At 34.1% G+C, this 20,440-nt stretch overlaps 1 protein-coding gene across 2 annotated transcripts; it reads right to left on the bottom strand.

The window, feature by feature from the left end:
* Positions 1 to 429: 429 nt before the first annotated feature.
* LOC579138 (centrosomal protein of 41 kDa B) lies at positions 430 to 20,428 on the bottom strand. Of its 2 annotated transcripts, XM_779270.5 has the most exons (12): positions 20,290 to 20,428; positions 20,123 to 20,186; positions 16,867 to 16,914; positions 11,386 to 11,447; positions 8,954 to 9,017; positions 8,176 to 8,320; positions 5,200 to 5,354; positions 4,308 to 4,375; positions 3,501 to 3,615; positions 2,416 to 2,580; positions 1,840 to 1,896; positions 430 to 1,415 (listed from the first exon to the last, which is right to left on the bottom strand). In XM_779270.5, the coding sequence occupies exons 1-12, from the start codon at positions 20,416 to 20,418 to the stop codon at positions 1,300 to 1,302; spliced, it is 1,188 nt and encodes a 395-aa protein (XP_784363.4). In that variant the 5' UTR covers positions 20,419 to 20,428; the 3' UTR covers positions 430 to 1,299. The 2 variants fall into 2 exon arrangements, with proteins under 2 accessions (XP_784363.4, XP_003727646.1); XM_003727598.3 differs by lacking the exons at positions 16,867 to 16,914; positions 20,123 to 20,186; positions 20,290 to 20,428 and adding an exon at positions 13,066 to 14,257.
* Positions 20,429 to 20,440: the final 12 nt, after the last annotated feature.

Below are 20,440 nucleotides of genomic sequence, written 5' to 3' on the forward strand. Positions count from 1 at the left end.
CTACACGCACAAGATGTTACTAGCATTATATTACACCTGACCTGTATTAAAGGGTGTTAGCATTTTTTTAATTCAAAGAATAGAAATGAGGCCAATATCTAATAAACTCTTGCTCTCCCACAAAAAATAAAAAATAAAATAAAATTTAAGAACCTCCGCCTCCGACCCAATGCTATTTTTTTAGAAACAGCATAGCCCATCTTTCTGATTTGCACATTATAAGTCCATTCTCTCTACAGCTGCAGCTACTACTCTGTTTACTAGTTATGAATAGTAGTACTGGTAAAAGAACCAACATATCAAGGGTTCAGTGACACAAAGACGTAACTCCATATTTTGCCAAAATGAGAATTTGATATCAAAATGTTCAGAAAAATGTGGGCTTTCCAGGAAACACAAAGACTTAACTCCACTCAACACCCCATTGAGTCAATGGCTAGTGAAACATAGACTTAACTCCTTAAGGCCCAAATGCTCAGTGACACATAAACCAGTTTTTCTCAAAATGGAGTTATGTCTTTGTGTCACTGGCCCCTAGATATCTTGTTGACAAGCAGTATGAAACACCTACTAATGCTAACATACAATGAACATTTGTACCGGTAGGTCATTTTAAAACATTGTCTTTCTATCTTTGAGTAACCATAAGCTGAATAGGCATCATATCGATTGGTACCAGATACATTGTACGGAACACCCTCTGACTGAACGGCCCATACTCAAAATGCTTTGAAAGTGTGTTAATATAGACGGTCTTTGCATATTATTGAGAAAATCTCTGACATATTCCATATAAATGTACGGCAAGCAAATTATCACTCACTTAATCACAATTACTTTCACTGTACCATTAATACAATGTTAAATATGTTTTAATAACCTGTCATATCGGATAATGGATGAATCAATAAATATATAATATGGTAATACCTCTATACTTTTCTGCATCTGTACATACATAGTTGAATTTGGATAAGTAGCTTATCTATTTAAATATCATCTGCTGGGATCTACAAAGCTCTTATAATACTTCATTGCATTTATGCCCCATGCAGACAATATAATGAATGATTTTATAGATACAGAATACCATTTTTTCATAAAAATACATGTATGTAAATATTCATCTACTGAAATAAATTAGCAGCATCTAGGCAGTCTAAACAGAATTGATAATTAATTTGTAGCAAAATATCTGAGTTTACTAGTTTCTGTAAAAGAAAATGTCAGAAGTTGCCTATAAGATGTAAGGGTGTAGCTGTTCATTGGGTAGATTAGTGGTCATGAGACATGGTTTGGCTATTTCCATGGTGAAGAACGATTTGTATTTGAAGTCATAGAAGAAGATGATCTTGACGACAGGATCTTTGCGTTAGGGTCAGGGTTAGCTTGAGGTGTGGCACGGCTCAATCGACCTGGAAACAGACATATCAATGAAATACTCGTTTGGAGGTGAGCACTTACATAGACCAAAGCACCAAAATTCTCTTTTCATTACTTTATTGTATGTAAATGTAAACCCATAAAAATGGCTGAACTCAAAGGGCAATAAGGATGAAAACAAATAAATACATAAACACAAATTGTTAAACAACATAACAAATTAGTTTGCCCCAAAAGCTCAACCTCTAAAATCTTCATTCAATTACTGTTGACAAATGGTTATTCATGAATATTAAATGTTAAATATACTTATTTATAAAAGAATCAAAGATTTAGTCTAATCATTTATGAACTTCTTGAGGTCCTTGTAACAATAAATTTCATGGTTGTTTTTCAAAGGATTAGTCAGAGAAGAAAAACAACTAGAAAAATAGAGAAAATGCAATGGAAACTTACTTCCACTATCCTTTGGAATGAGGCTTTCATCCAGTTGATTACTCAGATTTTCCAGATGTAGAAAAAAAATACAACAGTCAAGGAAGAGAAACATGTTTACAACTATACGCTGATCTGATTAAGCATCTAAAATATCTAGCACCATCTATCCACCCTAGTATAGGGGCTTATTTATTGTCAGGTAGACTACTTTCATTTTGGAGGAATGTATAAAAGGTCAAGCATGTGCTTTATGAGGAAATATTTTAATGCTGGAGAGACAAGCACAACATCATATGAAGAAGAAAAATGCATTTTGAGGTTTTCATTTATTGAAGAGACTTAAAAATCAAAGATAAACAGAGCGTTAAAAGGAACCACTAGTGGAGGGAATATATACCTACATACAACAGAAAATGAATAAGGAACAGATGAAATAATGATACAACGAAGCACATGATTAAAGAAAGGCAAGAAGAAACAAAAGGGGGGAAATTAAGTGCTTCTTGTATCATCCAAAATCTTACTCTCTTCAAATAAATTAGATTTTAAAAAAATATCACAATTTCTGGTCATTGATCAATATGTAAAGGATATCATCTGCCATGAAGGTGGTTTTGTCAGCTGGTATCTGGGGCGGGGTCTTTACTTTCAAAACCTTCTTTGAAGACCTGGATGTTTGGGGTGGAGGTGGTCTGCATGAGGGTGGAAGGGTCCCTGTGATCAGACCTTTGGGGAACTTCTGTGCTGCTACCTTCAAACCTAAAGATAATAATAAAACATTGATATGGATATGTATTCTATTGAAATTTTCTTTTCTTGCTACAGTGAACCAGTGTATAAGGAAGATAAACCTGTTAATAAAAGAGAAACAAGAGAAGCAGTCTTCATAAGCTTGGGGTCTTTATGTCCAGGTTCCTTAAGTACACTTTTCAATGGGAAACACTATTCAAGGGATACAGAAAATGTAGTCTTTATAGACGGGTGCTTTCTAAAGCAGTTTTCTCTGTAACAACATTGCAAAACTTATTTATGAATTTCTATCATTCTTAAAGATTTTTAAATAGTCATAGGTATGACTGAAGAAAAAAATTCTTACAGGTTTCAAGAGTAACATGATGATACACATAAAAAGTGGCACAGTGGATCAACCCTTGGTTATTTAAAAAAAAAAAAAAAAATCAATTTGCCTTGTTTTCAGAAACAATTTCACATCATCTCAATGACAAACACTTGGGAGTTGTTACTGTATGCAGTGATAGATGTAGAAAGTAAGAAAACAAGTTTTTATTGTAAGGTTTCATTCATATCAATGACAAATCAACAAATATTCAATAGAATAAAAGACCCATTCATTTTAGTAACAATAACTTTAAGTAACAATGAAATGAAAATTGTAGTTTCACCACATACACAATACTACAGTCATTACAACAATTCAGAAACATATATTTACTCATTATCAACAATGTGCTATCGATCACAAAGAATAAACTTTACAAATATATTTCAAATGATTTACAACAGGGAACTTGGAACTAATAACTTTCTTTTTAACCGCTGAGAGCTACTTGGCCATCAACGACAAAGAGATAATGCCAATCTGGCTCTCAACAGACAATGTGTTTGTTACTTATGTCGGCACATTTGACTACAAGAACTTTGTACAGAATATCACTTACCTCCTGATAGTAAAAATACATTGTCAAATCCTCTATCTACAAACGTGGTTGCTGCTGTGGTCGATATCCTTTCATCCTCATCGTATATTACGATGATCTTTCCTGGTTTGTTTCGCTGAAATCAGCAGCTCAGGAAAATACAAACACTTTTCTTGTCTTTTGTTTCATCATATAACTTGGTAGGACGAATAATGAGAACCAAGAAGGGGAAGCAATTTAACCTTAATTTGAAATATAAATTTAAATCAACTGAAAAGGGCTGAATATCAATTCCCAATACTCCAAATAAGTTTCCGGTAATAACTTTCACCACATACTAATCAACGGTTTCCAAATCACATGATCGGGATATGTGCAAAGGGAATTATTTACATGATTAGGATGTCTATCATTTTGAGATTCAGGAAAGTATAAATCAGCTTTGAACCATAGGGAAGTATACGGTACTTATATATTTTTTTTGTCCAAAAATTGTAGTCTCTTTACTAACAATCTATTTCAAAATTTGCATTTTTGTCCTCTTTCAAATTTTATCAGAATAGGAACATTATCTTTTAATAACAGGTATATCTCCTTTGCCAATTGATGACGGAGTTCTCAGGTTAATGTCCAAATAACAACAAACATGCATGTGCATCTAGATATAAATACTTTACAAATTTAGTATATATACAGGAATTCATGATGCCACAAAATGAATAATGCAGAGAGTACAGTGATGCTCATCATTCTGGTTCACACACTTCCAAACAGCTATTGTTAATAATCACAAAATACTTCTCTTAAACTACTTGTTATAAAGGATACAAAGTTTAAGATGTTCTTTGTAAAGTTGTTGACTGCTCTTGATAACATTGCTGTGGGATAGCATTCCGCTGCAAAGTGAAATAAAGAAAAACATGCTTTTATCGGGTAAATAGCTTAAAACACTGATAACAAATCTAATCAAACAGAAAATGGTATGAAATTTCCATCACGTTTTCTGCACAATCTTTAAAGTGAACCGGTAACATTGTTGAAGGTTGATGAAAAAACTACGTAATTTTTAGATGAAATGTTACTTATTATATTTCTTCTACTGTACTAACCCTCTAACATGCAAAAGATCCTGGAAAAATTGTCAAACCTCAAAGATATATATGGTTTCCTTTGAAGGCGTCACTGTGCAACACCCTCTAAAAGTAAATTCTCCCAAACGTTTTCCCATGAAAAAAGGACATAAAACAGGCTTTTTAAAATCTTTCAACACTTAAATGTTTGAAATGGTATACAGAGCCAATTCATTGCTTTGTGAGGATTTACATTCACCTCAAATTTAATGGAATTATAATAGTTGAGAGAAATCAGGAATTGATCAGATCAGTGTTTTTCAATTGTTATTATTAATAATGGTCTGTTTCTACTCAAACTTTGAGATTTTTAAATGTACATGTAGCATTGAATTCACTACCTTAGCACCAATTTCTCTCATCTGAATAATGTTAACAAGTCCCTTTAAGAGTACTGGTGTCAAAAATGACAAAATGCACTTGAAATTTTGTTTCTAAATAGCAATAAATGAACAGCCCTTGTTTATGACATGATACATAACTGAAACTCCTATGAGGTTTCAGAGCCTCAAAGTTCTGCTGACGTCTGAATGCTATTTTCATGGCTTTGAGTGGGGGAGGGGGGGGGGGGAGGGGGGAGTGTCAATTACCTGTTATGATGTGGCACTGTTGATATATATCTTTATCCCTCAAGTCAAGTAGAAGATAAGGACAGTCTGGTTCTTGTTCTGTTGCATCTGACCTAGGTGTTGGATCATCCACGTACTCTCCTGACAGATCAAACTCTCCTACGCCTGCTATCACACTGTACAATGTACACAACATAAAGAATCATATATATGGAGTGTCTAAAAAAATGAAATGAAATTTGGATTGGCAATATCTCAAACCGTACTTAACCATCATTAGGTACTGTTGTAGTACCATATCTCAGATTTTATCTATAACTATAAAGACATGATTGCTTTGAAAGACATTACATTACAAAGAGAGCATGTTAAACAGCATAAGTGTACACTATTATAATATACCTGTCACTTTTTCACTTCATGACAAACCTTCCAATTGAAGTCATTCTAACTTCTTGGAATCACCAGTGCCACATTTTAGATTGATATTTCATTTGTAAAATGAATACATTCCAAGATGCTTTTTTTGTGTGAATGATTTCAGGATTGTTTTCAAGTGATAATGTGTGCTGCAAGATTTCCATAAAACAAAAATTTGGGGACCTTAAAAAGTTAAGCCGTTGACTAATTTTTTTGTACAAACAAACACATTTGATTGCATATATAACTGAAAATAATGGTACCAAGATATATATAAGAATGCTATAAAATAGTTACATCAAACTATATACAGTTTAGGTGATACATAAATGAATAAAATGTTGTTGCTACACTGTACTTCCAAATTAACTATATACAGTCTAGGTGATACATCAATAAATGAATAAATATGTTGTTGCTTCACTGTACTTCCAAATTATTACACAATTTAAAGAATAAATTGACTACTAAAATTGAGTGTACAATACATGCAGGCCTGTCACTCAGTTGTGAGTACAATATCACATAAGGAGAAGGTAAGTTAGGCATAATAGTTGATGATGAATTTGATATTACAAGGGAAATGGTTACAGATCAAGAGATAAAGAAAAAAATGTCATAAACATGACCTAGATTCACATTATAAAGTACAGTTAGTGGTGGTACCATATTATGTCGTAGAAAATATATCTCAGTGAAATTAAGGAAATGAGTATTTGGTAGCATCAATCATGCAAGTAAAAGCACTTAGGTGAAGAAAAACTTAAAACGAAATTGGACACTCAGTACAGTTCACTGTACACTAATAATCCTTTAAGTATAAGAATGATAAAGAAACAGAAACAACAAAAAACTGAATGTGTGAAGGTACAAAATACATTGTGCTATCTGAATCACAACAGGGAAGAGATACCACTAGTTTGCTTTCAGTATAACATTACTTCAAGTCTAACATACATTGGGGTGAAAAATCATTTTAATACCTGCTAATTTTATATTTAGGTGAAAACAATGCCTTATCTTTCCTCTGGGTGTATTTCATTTCCCTTGGGAAGGGAAGGAGAGAATATAACTTGTGATTAATACTCTGCATTCAAACGCATTTGAACATACAGTCAATCCTGTCTATAGCGACCGCCCAAGGGAAACAGGTTACTTTAGCACATGATTCAATGAGAAACCATTTTTAAGGGAAACAACAAATGTGGCCTTTGTAGACAGGTGGTCTCTGTAGACAGGTGGTCACTGAAGCAGGTTTGACAGTATTTGGACACAATTTTATTCAACAATCAAATAATTGCCCCAAAACAATAGCCCTTATCAGGCAGGTGTTTTTTAGTGATACAAAAATATTAAGTTTATTCACCAGATTATTTGCTAAATGAAATTGTGAAAATCAAAGGAATATATTAGTAGCGTACGGTTATTGGGAGATCGAGGTTAAAATTATGTTCAAAGGAATATAATAGTAGCGTACGATTATTGGGAGATCGAGGTTAAAATTATGTTCAAAGGAATATAATAGTAGCGTACGATTATTGGAAGATCGAGGTTAAAATTATGTTCAAAGGAATATAATAGTAGCGTACGATTATTGGGAGATCGAGGTTAAAATTATGTTCAAAGGAATATAATAGTAGCGTACGATTATTGGGAGATCGAGGTTAAGATTATGTTCAAAGGAATATAATAGTAGCGTACGATTATTGGGAGATCGAGGTTAAAATTATGTTCAAAGGAATATAATAGTAGCGTACGATTATTGGGAGATCGAGGTTAAAATTATGTTCAAAGGAATATAATAGTAGCGTACGATTATTGAAAGATCGAGGTTAAAATTATGTTCAAAGGAATATAATAGTAGCGTACGATTATTGGGAGATCGAGGTTAAAATTATGTTCAAAGGAATATAATAGTAGCGTACGATTATTGGGAGATCGAGGTTAAGATTATGTTCAAAGGAATATAATAGTAGCGTACGATTATTGGGAGATCGAGGTTAAAATTATGTTCAAAGGAATATAATAGTAGCGTATGATTATTGGGAGATCGAGGTTAAAATTATATTCAAAGGAATATAATAGTAGCGTACGATTATTGGGAGATCGATTGTTCAAACAGGATGGTCCGATTCTCCAATCATCTGTAGTACCGGTATATCCCATTTTCTCCTCATCTATCATTCCGATTCCTTCAACCTCTATAGATAGAGAGCATCTGCTCTGCAATAAATCAAAGTCTTCTCAAAGCCGTCCTTCACCAGGATGCAAGGGCTGACTGAATGAAACTGAAATATGAGGTTTTACATGTAAATCGCTTTTCAGCCTTTTTTTCCTTATCACCATTCAAATCTGCATTTGATCGATGACATTTGAACCTTTCGTTCAGCGATACATGTTATTGCTTGGTATTATGATCAACAGAGGCACGGGTGGTTAATTTTTTTCCTTCCGTTTTTCTAAATAAATTTTAAAATAAAATACATAATGCTTTCTTTAAAAAAAACGTATCCTGTTCAAGTCCATATTTCATAAAAAGGTTACAATACATTTTGAGTGGATTGTAAAGTCTCCTACCTTTGAAGTGTTGATCTTGATGTTAAGGGTTGTTCTGGTTGTCCCCCAAAGTCCCCTTCTGTTAAGGCAAGCGAAGGGACAGGACTCTGGCCATCCCCACTACCACCATTCATGTTTAGATCGGTCGTTTCTGGTCTTTCTGCTTCTACAATCATGGAAGGGGATAAAGGATGTATGTCAAATACTATAGAAAACAACTTAAATGTACTACATGAAGATAATGAAATGAAGTTACTAGAAGGGTATTCAAAGTAGAGCAGAAAATATTTCATGACCAGTAGCATCTTCTGAATTTAACACCATAATGATAAAAATACTTTTGTAATATTAATATAATTTTTGTTTGTTAATCATGAAAAAAAAAAATATATATATATATGCCTCAAAATTTTGTAACTCAGGATCTGACTGTCATTTTACATATATGAAAATAAATAAAAATTAATGTCAGATAAAATGACAAAATTTCAATTACTATATCAATAATAACATGCTTGCAAATGGATTGTTTGTGAGCATTCTTTTTGTTATTTAAAATCAAAATGCCTAGATTTGGGCAATATGTTTTCTAGTCTTATCTAATCAATATCATAAACAAATTTGAAGAGAGAAAAAAAAGCTATGATTGAATTATAGTATCCAACTAATCATGTTCTCTGGAAATTATCCTTCAAAGTAAAATGTTCAGTTTAAAAATTAACTTAAGTTTGAATTTCAAGAAGATATTTCATTGAACGTCAATTGTGATTGAAGTAATGTAGGTTGAAGTGGGACAAACCTGAAAAACTTCTCATCCTTGACTGCTGCCTTTCATTCTGCCTGATAGTGTTTACTTGTAAAACCTGACAGACAAGAAAGAGAGAGAGATAGGAAATACCTGAAATGAGCTTCCCCTATCACCTAGCAACCAGGCAGAGTGATTGTGACACCAATACATGCCGCCGTCAGCTGTGCAACTAGAAGCTTTAATAATAAATGTCATCCATAAAAATGATTGCACATAAATTGACGGATGCAATATAGAGCTGCAGTGTGAGATTATAGTAACAGAGTGATTTACTGCAAGTAGCCTGCGGATGCGGGATGGATGCATAACGATATTGAGTACACCATACAAATAACAAAATAACTGTTAAGATTTTTTCTTAACACTTACATTTTACAACTGAATTATTCCTACCCCTTGTAAATTTGATGTTTTTAGTTTTTGTGTAACTCATGAAAAAAAGGTAAACTGGTTGAATTGGGGCCTTTAAAGTTTGTTTAGATGTAAGCTTTAATTGCATCATTCTCAAGGAACATAAATCGGGACAAATCAATTTTTTTACATACAGTACGTACAAAATTACGAAACTTGGTAGTAAAGGTATAAATAATTTTATTAATTTTGTTAATGGTATATTATGTAAAGGAATTGTAGTTTCTTTTACTGAGTGAATCATATAACCCTTCCACAATAAAGGTACTGAAAAAACTATTAAAAACATTAATAAGTACACACACAAAAAAAGTTCTCTGTTGAAAGCCAGAAGTGTGTAAACTCTGTGTGAATGGTTGGAAGGTAATGCCCTTTTGGCTCTCGGCAGAGGATTTATTGCCTAAAGTCATAAAGGCAGAAGATTTTTAGAGTGAAGCAGTCCTTGAGGGACAACAAATACTTGCCACTTGTCTGCTTTATCTGTAGATACAGAGGTATTCATGGCGCCTTCGCAACAATAACTTACACAAACCCTGATCAAATACAGATCCTTTCTCTTGATTCGAAAGGTAATTTCATCATGAACATTTGTATCATGACATAAAGCTAGGAAGAGAGACAAAAGAGGAAGGAAGAGAGGGGGAGAGGGGGGAGAGGGGGAGAGAGAGGGGGAGAGAGAGGGGAGAGATAGGAGAGAGAGAGAGAGAGAGAGAGAAAGATGGGGAAGAGGGAGAGAAGCTAATGAAGATGACAAAGTAAAAACAGAAGAAACGGTCACTAGAAAGAGAGAGAGAGAGAGAGAGAGAGAGAGAGAGAGGGGGGGGGGGGTCAGAGATAGAAGGAGAGAGAAATGAAATAAGAGGGCAAGGGATAGCGGAGAGATTACAATTTACCATCTCACTCAGCATTTCAGTTCAATTCTAGTAAAGTATCGCCCAACACAAAAATTACCTTGTAACTGTTTTTAATTTTCTAAGCACTTTAGTAAGCAGACAGCAACTCAAGATAATACACTGTACTACTGTAGACCTATTCAGCAATTCCAACTTGGAAGATCAAACATAAAATGTCTCAAAATAGATTTAAAAGAATTCTTCATCGTGGGTTCGTGTTGTTTCCCATACTTCCACAAAAATGAGAGTATCTGTTTTTGAATTTGTGTAAAGTATAAAGTGAATGGATAGTTCAGCACCCTATGAAAGTACTCAATGTGTGCACAAGTTATTTCTGAAAACTCCTCTAATTTGGTGTTAAACAGACCCCGGGCAACACAAATACAATTGGCACACTTTGAACAATTGAACATGCTTTCAAAGAAAGATTCCTTAGAGTTGGAATGCCTTTCTCTGCACAATGCACCATTTCCCACCAGTACAAGACACCCGGTGAACAACAAGAACATCACCACCACCACCATCGTCATCATTATCATCATCCTTATCATCAATTCATCATCATTAACAACAACAACATCATCCTATGTTGCGGTATTGAAAAGTGCATACTGTAGATCTACTGGATAGCAAATAGCTGTACAATAAAGTATATAATAAAAGTAGGTAATAAAATGCAAAATGAATATGATCATAATGAAGTTAATGATACTGTGAAACAATTCTTCTGAGAATGTTTATACTACCACTAGTACTAGTATCAAAGTTAGCAATGAAAATAAGAATCACTTTTCTTTCTCAGATGAATTAACGACTTATCATGACAGAATATCTTGTATCTGTCATTAAACCATGTGTTTGCTTAATATAAACTAATTAAATTTTGTGCGGTCAGATTTACATTTATGTGCACAGTGCACTTATGTGGTTTCATTTACATTTAAAATTGTCCATGTAAAAAACTGACACATTGAACTTGTTTTTTTCAATCAAATCAAATTTGTTTTGTCTCTAAACGTAACAAAGAGACCAACCAAAAAAGAATAATAGAATTAAAGTAAACTCAGATAATAATTTATCCACTCATTGATAGGACCATATTTTGTTAAGTTTACTCACCAACTGAACAAATGTTGTCACTTTCATACGCTTGAAGATTTCATTGTTCCTATACCTGTAATCTGAAACAAAGGTAAATCATGGAAGAAATTAATTATATTTCACTGTAAATATCTGTCTTACATGTAAACCTCCTTTCAAAATTTGCATTTCACGTTATTACAACATTTGGACAACTAAGCAATGACAAACATCATATTTCCGCAATAAGACAAAGTGTATGCATCTAGTCTAATATTCTATGCATCTAGTCTAATATTCGAGACAACAGATTATTTACAACAAATACATGTTGAAAATGATTCATTATAACTGTGAAGGCCAGTGTGATTTGAATATAAAATGGATATGAAGCAAAGCAAAAGCTCTGTTGAATGGAGAGCTCTCAAGTCATTACTCACCAAGGAAACACATTTCTAAAACCATTGAAACTTTACAGTATAAAAAAAACTTCAAATAGTACAACAAAAATTGAGACTAAGATTAGAATGTACTTTAGGTTTGGGATAAACAACTCAGTGTAATCTGATTTGAGGAGGATAAGCCATGATCTAAAGTATTTACTGGATTACAAAGCTCATTCTCCAACAAATCTATTCTTTTCCTTTATTTGTAAACAACACTTGTTTTTCTATTTCTATGATGTAGCATTAACAGTGTGAGAGCTATGGATTGATCAAGACTTGTGGAGTGGGGAGAAACTTAAAGTGTACCAATCACTAAATAAAAAGAAAGTGAACTATTTGTGTACATACAGTTATTACAGTATAGCTACAGGTAAATTGTTGAGGAGTATGAAGAACATAAAGGATAGTAGGGCAATTCCACGGTAACGGAAGGACACTCAGACAAGATTTTTGAACTTCAGGTTCATACTAAAAGAACTGTTTTATTAGTATAAGATGTGAAACAGTACAGATATAATACCTATATAAGTGCCTTTAATTCTCCCCCAAAAAATTGTCATTATAGTTAAGTAGTTTAAGAATGTGCATATTAATTATCTCGGTAACGGAAGGACATAAAAATGGACATGGTTTTTCCAGTTAATTAGTGTTTATCCAAACTTTGTGAAGTTGATGAAGCTTTCCACTTGACTGAAACACATTTTGTTCCCCATAGTTTAATACATACTAATAAAACAGTTCTTTTAGTATGAACCTGAAGTTCAAAAATCTTGTCTGAGTGTCCTTCCGTTACCGTGGAATTGCCCAGTATTGAACCCCACGTATAGGGCTGATAGCTGATATTTAGGGGGAAATAACTTGTCAGCTAAAATTACAATACTATTTAATACAAGAGAAGAAACCTAAGAAGATTGAGGCAGAAAAATTAAAAGAGTAAATTATTCAAATTCTAACTTTGATAGTAGACACACTTACTTGAAGGAATAACAATTAATCATTGACACTAGGTCAAATATGAATCACTTCATCATAACAATTTTAAACATTGAACAAATCGTGAGCTTGAACAGATATGCTTCCTTGCTGCCCAGAAACATAACAAAACCTGGAATTCTAGCGAAACCACACTGCAAATCAAGAACCAGATAAATCAGACATATTAAATGGCTTTAGAAAGCTCAAGACTAACACAGATGCCACGATGAAAATTGATCCATTGAAAGGAATCTACTGGCTCGACATTTCATAAAATCTGTCCTATTTTACCACTTACCACATTCATTTTTATCCAAAATAATGCTTAGCCTTAGCTTTGTCCTTGCCTTCCTATTGCTAACATCTTTCTGGACTTCACGGTGAGTCAAATCACCTGCTCCAATGTACTTGTCTCGAGGACTCCTTGGACTGATTGTTGACATGGTAACATCTAAAATTCAACCCCTGATGGAATGATCACTTGGTGTTCCAATTACTTGAACAGGCCAATTAATTCTGTGACCTTCATAAAGATTTGAAGATGCTGCTACGTTTTGAAGACCTTCTTTATCTACAGACACATGAATGACTGGTTTTTTAAGAAGTTCTGAAGATACCTTCAACAAAAAACCATATCTGACAGATCATCAAGAGATATTAACTGACAAATCAGAGATGCTATGCAGATGAAAATTACTACCGGTATGTGAGCTTTCCTTGATCACCAGACTTCATGTGCTGTCCACCACTTAGTATTAGAATGGTTTATAAATAAACTCCCGATCAATTCAATGTTGCGTCCAATGTTAGCATCCTGTCAGTGAATCACTCAAATACTTTTAAAAAATATAAACGTGCTGAATATTTATTTCAGTGTCGGGGATTATTGATTCCTGGATGTGCACACAGCTGCAGAAAGTGTGAGAGATCGATGCTGGATCGTCAACGTGAAAAGCCAAAATGCTCTTTTTATAATCCCGTAGCACCCTTGTAGTTTAGGAGAGAAGTCTTGATCACCAAATGGCACTCGAGCATGACAGCTAAACCCGTGTCCACACAGTAGCCCAACTGAGAAGGTTCTTGCACAGTGTAAATAGTAACGCACACTTTGGTAAGTGTTTCTCATTGTGGATAACCATATGCTGGGTGGTCACTGATCGTGCGCACCACACCACACCGTGAGCAAAGGGGGGAAGCTGTTGCCATGGTGAGATGAAGCCAAATATCTGCGCATCTAAGAGTTGAGCAAATATTGAAAGGGGGAAGGGTGTTCTTGCACAGACTGAAATCCAAACAGTAGCTCATCAACTAATTACATGACAGTAGCAGCAACCTTCTATTCGTAGGATGCTAATGAGTGGACAAAAATGAAACCTATTTATAAAACAATTATCTACAGCCTTCTATTTACGTGAAGCATACAACAACCTAGGTAGGGGGTACAGTAATTTACAAAGAATACAAATACCCAGTAATTAAACGATGCATCTTTCTGTTTTGCCTTCACCCAATGTATGTAATGATGTGCAAAACTATCCAATGTCAGTTTTTGATAATGAGTATAATTCCTAAGAGAACAAATACTGTGAATTTTGTTTTCAAAAATCTTTATAACATAAATGAATACATCAAAAGTTTTAGAAAGATTCAACTGAATACACTCTATCACTATAAGTTAATACATTTTATTACATGAATTGAAGAGCAAACATATTGTTAAAAAATAAAACAAAACAAAAAAACTCCAGTAATCTAGCAAAAGATACAGAGGAGAGGAGAGCAACTTAGTTATGGTAAGCTTTATAAAGAGCTTCTGAAATCTGAAAGCTCTTGTAAGAGAAAGAAAACAAAAAAATGCATAAAAAACACTGAAAATATAATAAAAATCTAAAAAGGGATCTTGTGTCTTACCAAAAATATATTTGTCCAGTTATGTATGATGTAGATATAAATTACATTCACATTCCTTAATCAACTGTATCAATTGTTGATTTCACCACCTAATTTTCCTATTCAAGATCAATTACGAGTTAATACATGTACATGTAGGGTATTTATTGCAACTTTTCCAGGGATAATCAATTGCACCAAGGACATATGAAATTATGAAAATATATGAAAATATACATATTTCTATGTACAGTGCTTGTAACTTTACCACGACTGGGCCCAATTTCTTATCATTTTGATGATTCCAGAACCTTGCAGTACACACCAATACCGGTACTTAAATGCTAGATGATCAACCTTTTCTGATTGACTTCACACTGTTTCTTTCACAAGGCAATCACATGACCAGAACTCAACTTTATCTTTAACCAAGTAAATCATATGAAGTGCGTTGACCAACAAACGTTCATAAAGAATTTCACAATTTACCCAGAGTCAATGCAATTTAATCATCAAGTCCTCAACATTTGAATGAACATTTATTTAGAGACCTGAATAAACAGTTTTGTAGAAATAGAAACTTACTGTGAAGAGTCTGAAGTTGAACTACAAATTGTTATAGTGCCCTCTGTGTTCAATGTAAGCATAATGTGCAAATTCAACTCATTTGATATCTGTAGACATGCAGCAGTAAATAAACCAGTAAATGGTCATGGGCACGACTTTGTCTTCTCCGCTTCATCACTAACAATGCTTTTTGTACATGCCCCCCCCCCCCCTCCATCCATGATACACTTTCTTATCTGATATCATAAAGTATTTCCCATACTGATAATCAAAATGATTGAAATTTCTAGCAAAGGCCAATTGTAAGATTTTGAAGAAAAAAAAGTGAAAATAGGTTGATGAAATACTGGACAGCAAGTATTTCTGAGATTTCAAACGTGAAATACAATGGTAATAGCAGCCATTTTATGGGATTACATTGTATTTTAAACAAGATGAAATGCTTTAGAGAAAGATATAATGCAATTGAGTACAATTCTATAACAATCATGTGATCTCTGGTCCTTTACAAGTACAACCAAAATAGGGGACCGAAGACACAATACGGCCAGATAAAAATACTTGGATTAAAGGTAAGCAAGTAGTTGGTCAATCTTGGGCTTCTTTAGAAGACTCACCAATCCTTTGTATTTTCTGGATAAAAAATCTTTTTTTCCATGCCCATATTTTTTTTACTTAAAAATTTGAAGAATAAGTTACATTGACAGCTTTATCCTAAAATTATATATCAGATTAAAACTACATATTCAGCCACTTTGGATGCTTCTTTGGAAAACTTGTTGGCTCACTGTCATAATAATTAAATTCTACTTTGGAAAGCCTAAATTCAAAAAAATGTGAACACTATTTCCCATTTGCACTCATGTATGAGCCAATCCACCTGCCTCCAGGATGTAACACGTGTACATGTAGGTACTATAGCAGTCATCCAAACGAGGATCTAATCACACGCGCAGGCAATCAATTAATTATTAATCACACTGTCATGGCATCACTATGGACTCAGCAAAACTGTAAATTAAATTACTCCAAATTGGTAACATCATTAATATTACCCATGGAGTTTACTTAATTGTTTTTTCCAAGGGTTTTTGCGATCAGTCACTGTTGATGATAACTGTATGATAAGATTTGGATACAAGGAGTTTTTACGTCACACAGGGTCTCTGCATGGTAATATGGCCCCACAGATTCACTCTTATTTCTTCTATGTTTAAATAAAATGACATAATCATTCATTGTAAAGCAATGTAAAGTAAAAACCCATCAACAACAACAACTTCAGTAGTAATATAAATAGTGATACTACTACTACTATAATATTGATGAAAATAATAAAGAAAAAACAAAACAGCAATAACAATAATAACAATAGTAATAAAAATACTACTAATAATAATGATAATAATAATTATAAAACTATAAAAGTAAAGTAAAAAATAATGATACTGATAAAATCATAGTAATAATATCAATAACATTTGGATTTCATTTGGGGGGTTTATATTACATTACCCTCAACACCATCATTTGTTGACACAACTATACTGATAAACATTATCATATTATATGATTATAACTGGGAAATATAGCTTCCCATTCCCCTCCATGCCCTTCAGTCTTTTATGAATACTTGACTTACTCTTTCTGATGTCCTCAATTTTAGCCATGTGCTTGGACAAACTTGCCCCTGTAATAAAAAGAAACATGCAGACAGCAATAATTAGTTTCTATCACACCAATAGCAAATTAATTTTTATTTTTAATTTCTTGATATTCTTCCTAAATTCACCAATGGTTTAAAGTTTCATGAGTAATTCATTGTATAGAGGATTTATTTCTAATAACAAAAACAACTTTATATATGAATAGAATGGTCTCAAAATATATTCAAACACAAATAAACTATTAAACACACACATAAATATTAATAATAGGAAAGTAGACTTCAATGACTTCAGCTAAGAGGGAAAAATAGACCTACAGCTGTACATATAGAGTCTAATACTAAATATCCTCTCTTATGCATGTTTGTCGGCGATACAGGCATTTCTCAGCTTATAAGCAATACTTTAAAGCTAAAGACCAGTTATGGTCAGGCGATTGCATTGTGAAAGAAACATTGTGAAATCGATCAGAAAAGGTTGATCATCTAGCATAGATGTACTGCAAGGTTCTGGAATCATCAAAATGATAAGAAATTTGGCCAAGTCTTCATAAAGTTAGAATCACTGTACACAGAAAGATGTATATGGGACTACACACACGTGCGCAACACGTGCATTTGTATCTCTCAACAGGCGAGAGATACACTAATTTACCAAATATATCAATTAGTAGGCAGTTTCCCGTCAACATTTTTATCATCATGTATTATTCAATACATATTCTTTCACATGATTGGTAATAAGAGCTTGCATTTCATTTTTTTAAATTGGGGCGTTTCCAATACTGGCCTTTACCTTTAATACTTCAAATTCCATCTTTTGTTAGTCGTATTACGTTTGTACTTTGCATTGTATTACCAGGCAATTTTCAAATTATGGAACAGTTGTGTCGTTTCACCTGTATGTTCCAACGCAGCAACATTACTGTATTCTGACATGCACTGGCAACATAGGCTTACTGTCTGTGACAAGTCTCACACAAATAACATGTCCCCTTACACTAACAGGGGCCAGGGTCACATGGGTGTCCAAATTTAAGGCTGGACACCCCACATTGTGAAGACAAAAATTAACATGGGGTTCATGCATATATACAGACTGTAAAAAGTTCAACCTGGACCCCCTTCTAAAAAACGTTAGTGTGGAGCCTTAGATAAAGACCAATAATGATAATGATATTGATAATGATGGTGGATAGATAGTGGTGATGGTGGTTATAATGATTGAGTTGGTGATGGAAAGGATGAAAATGGTGATGATGGTGGTGGTGCCTGTGCACTATGGGGGTTTGATGGTGGGTATGATGTAGATGATTTTGGTGATGGTAATAGTGGTAATTGTGGTCATAACCCAATAATTCAATTTTAATTTACCTCTCTGTTTTGTTAGATTTAAAGGGACACACGCCTATTAATTTTAATAAAATCAAATTAGATCCATGTTTAAAGGTAAAGACCAGTTCTAGTCATGCGATTGCATTGTGAAAGAAACGTTGTGGAATCGATCAGAAAAGGTTGATCATCTAGCATATAAAGTAGTCTAAGTGATGAAATTGTAAATAATAAACTCTTTGTGTTGTATAGCTCCCTCTCAAGACTGATATTAGACCTACTTTAGCTTTAAAAGTAACAATGTTTCTTGACTACAAATTGACCGATTTGCTATTCCCGTTTGGAAATTATTCTATCAGAGATTTTCATGGTTGCGGCTACCATGGAATGGTCTACTCTGAGGCGCTGTTTGAAATATTTAAAATATACCGGGAGCATCGGTAAATTTTTTTTCATTCAATTTCTCAAAATCAGTAGCGTTTTACTATTACTAATTTTAGGGGCTAAATTTTCTTTTGCTGACAATCCACAGGGGCATCCAAATAGACTCTAGTAGTCAGGGGGCCGTTTCTCGAAACCAACTCCATGACAGTCATATCTTTGTCGGCGACCTACGGAGATGTCATGAAGCGGATAAACCGTTTCACAAAGCCATGACAGACATGATATCGATATATCGCGATACTAGCAGCTCAAGAACATAGTCTTTGTCACGATCCATTTGATTTATCAAGAATAACCCAAAACAAGTTTTGGGGCTAAAATTGTTCAAAAAGAAATATATACATATAAATTCTCCTAAAATAAATAATGAATAGTGTCATTATCATATTTACATCATCAAACGATTTGCATATTTCTGTAAAGATTCTTAAATTGAAGAAAAACCGGTGAGTGTTTTTTTTTTGACAGTCGAATCAAAAGTTAGTTGAAGGATACCGTAATGTGATAGTTTATCAATACGTACTTTTTTGTTTATTGTGACGAGGAATTTTAGGCAAAATGTCTTTTCTCCGCCAGTTTTTATTCTAGAGTCTCATAAATACTCGTTATATAATTGATTTGATATTGAAAATATAATTTGGAAGAAGTAATTAGAGAGGGAATAATAATTCACATAGGCCCCAAAGGTATACGGTATCCTAAGAAAAGACTATGAATCGACTATGGAAAACGGTGTGTAACATTCTTACCTCTCTTATTTATATGTTATAGTTTAATGATTTGTGATTTAATATTTATATTCAGCTTTTAAAAGTTTCTGTATAATTTGTATTCTCACTTTTGTCCATTTGCATTTCGCATCCCAGAGAATTACGTACCGAACTCGTCTATATTTTTCTCAAAATGATATTGAAACTAATCGTCCATTTCGCGGCCCATGGAATGGCAACAAACTGACTTGTGATGGCGCTTTACAGCAATTAAAAAGATATGACAGGTTCGGAGCAGTGACAACTCGCTTGTCGCGGAAGTTGTCGCTCATCTTGGCAAAGACGGCTTCGTGAAACACTTAGCTGACAAGTTGCGTGACAGTGGCGAGATGTCGTTGATCTTGTAGTTATGACGGTTTCGAGAAACGGCCCCCTAGACTCTAGTCTAGGCCTAGGTCTAGATCTAGATAGAAGTCTCTAGGCCTAGATCTAGCCCTAGATCTAGGCCTAGATCTATCTACTAGTACTAACCAATTTCCGAATTTCCCAAAACTTTGCATTACCGACATCCATCATCAAACTGATATAGGTCTAGGCCTAGACCTACTGATGTGCTACCACCACCACCAGCAAATGCAAATGTAAGAGCACCCGCCTTGATCTAGCTGCGGCACTACCAACACTCAGATCTCACGCCGCTACATCCCCGCTAAATTACCGAGCAATTACGGTGGATATTGTCTTACCCGTGTCAATCATCGGCTTCACATCTTTGTACCTGGGATTTTCTGGCACTTTCCTATTGAGAATCTGCAACAGAAATGAAACAAAAATAAAAAAATAATCATTGACAATGAGTCTTTCACTAATTAAAGACAAAATCGGGTTCAAAAATATGAAAATTAGAACTTACATCGACTGTGGTTCCAGGCCGCGAGGTTCTTCCGTGGGCAGACATGTTGGCTTGACAACATAAACCGAAGCTAGTGCAGTGGGAAATCGCGATCAATAATTCAAAATCGCATGTCTCGATCGACCGCATCGGCGGCGCGGTGCGGAGGAAG

This window comes from Strongylocentrotus purpuratus, unplaced genomic scaffold (genome assembly GCF_000002235.5).
Source record: "Strongylocentrotus purpuratus isolate Spur 01 unplaced genomic scaffold, Spur_5.0 spur5_scaffold_6, whole genome shotgun sequence".
Taxonomy (NCBI): Eukaryota; Metazoa; Echinodermata; class Echinoidea; order Camarodonta; family Strongylocentrotidae; genus Strongylocentrotus; species Strongylocentrotus purpuratus.

Coding starts and splice junctions, on each gene's coding strand:
- LOC579138 (XM_779270.5), bottom strand. CDS start 20,418: ATGCGGTCGATCGAGACATGCGATTTTGAATTATTGATCGCGATTTCC. Junction 16,915..20,122: donor GAAGCCGATGATTGACACGG/GTAAGACAATAT, acceptor TTTTTATTACAG/GGGCAAGTTTGTCCAAGCAC. Junction 1,897..2,415: donor AACCACCTTCATGGCAGATG/ATATCCTTTACA, acceptor TTTTTTTTCTAC/ATCTGGAAAATCTGAGTAAT.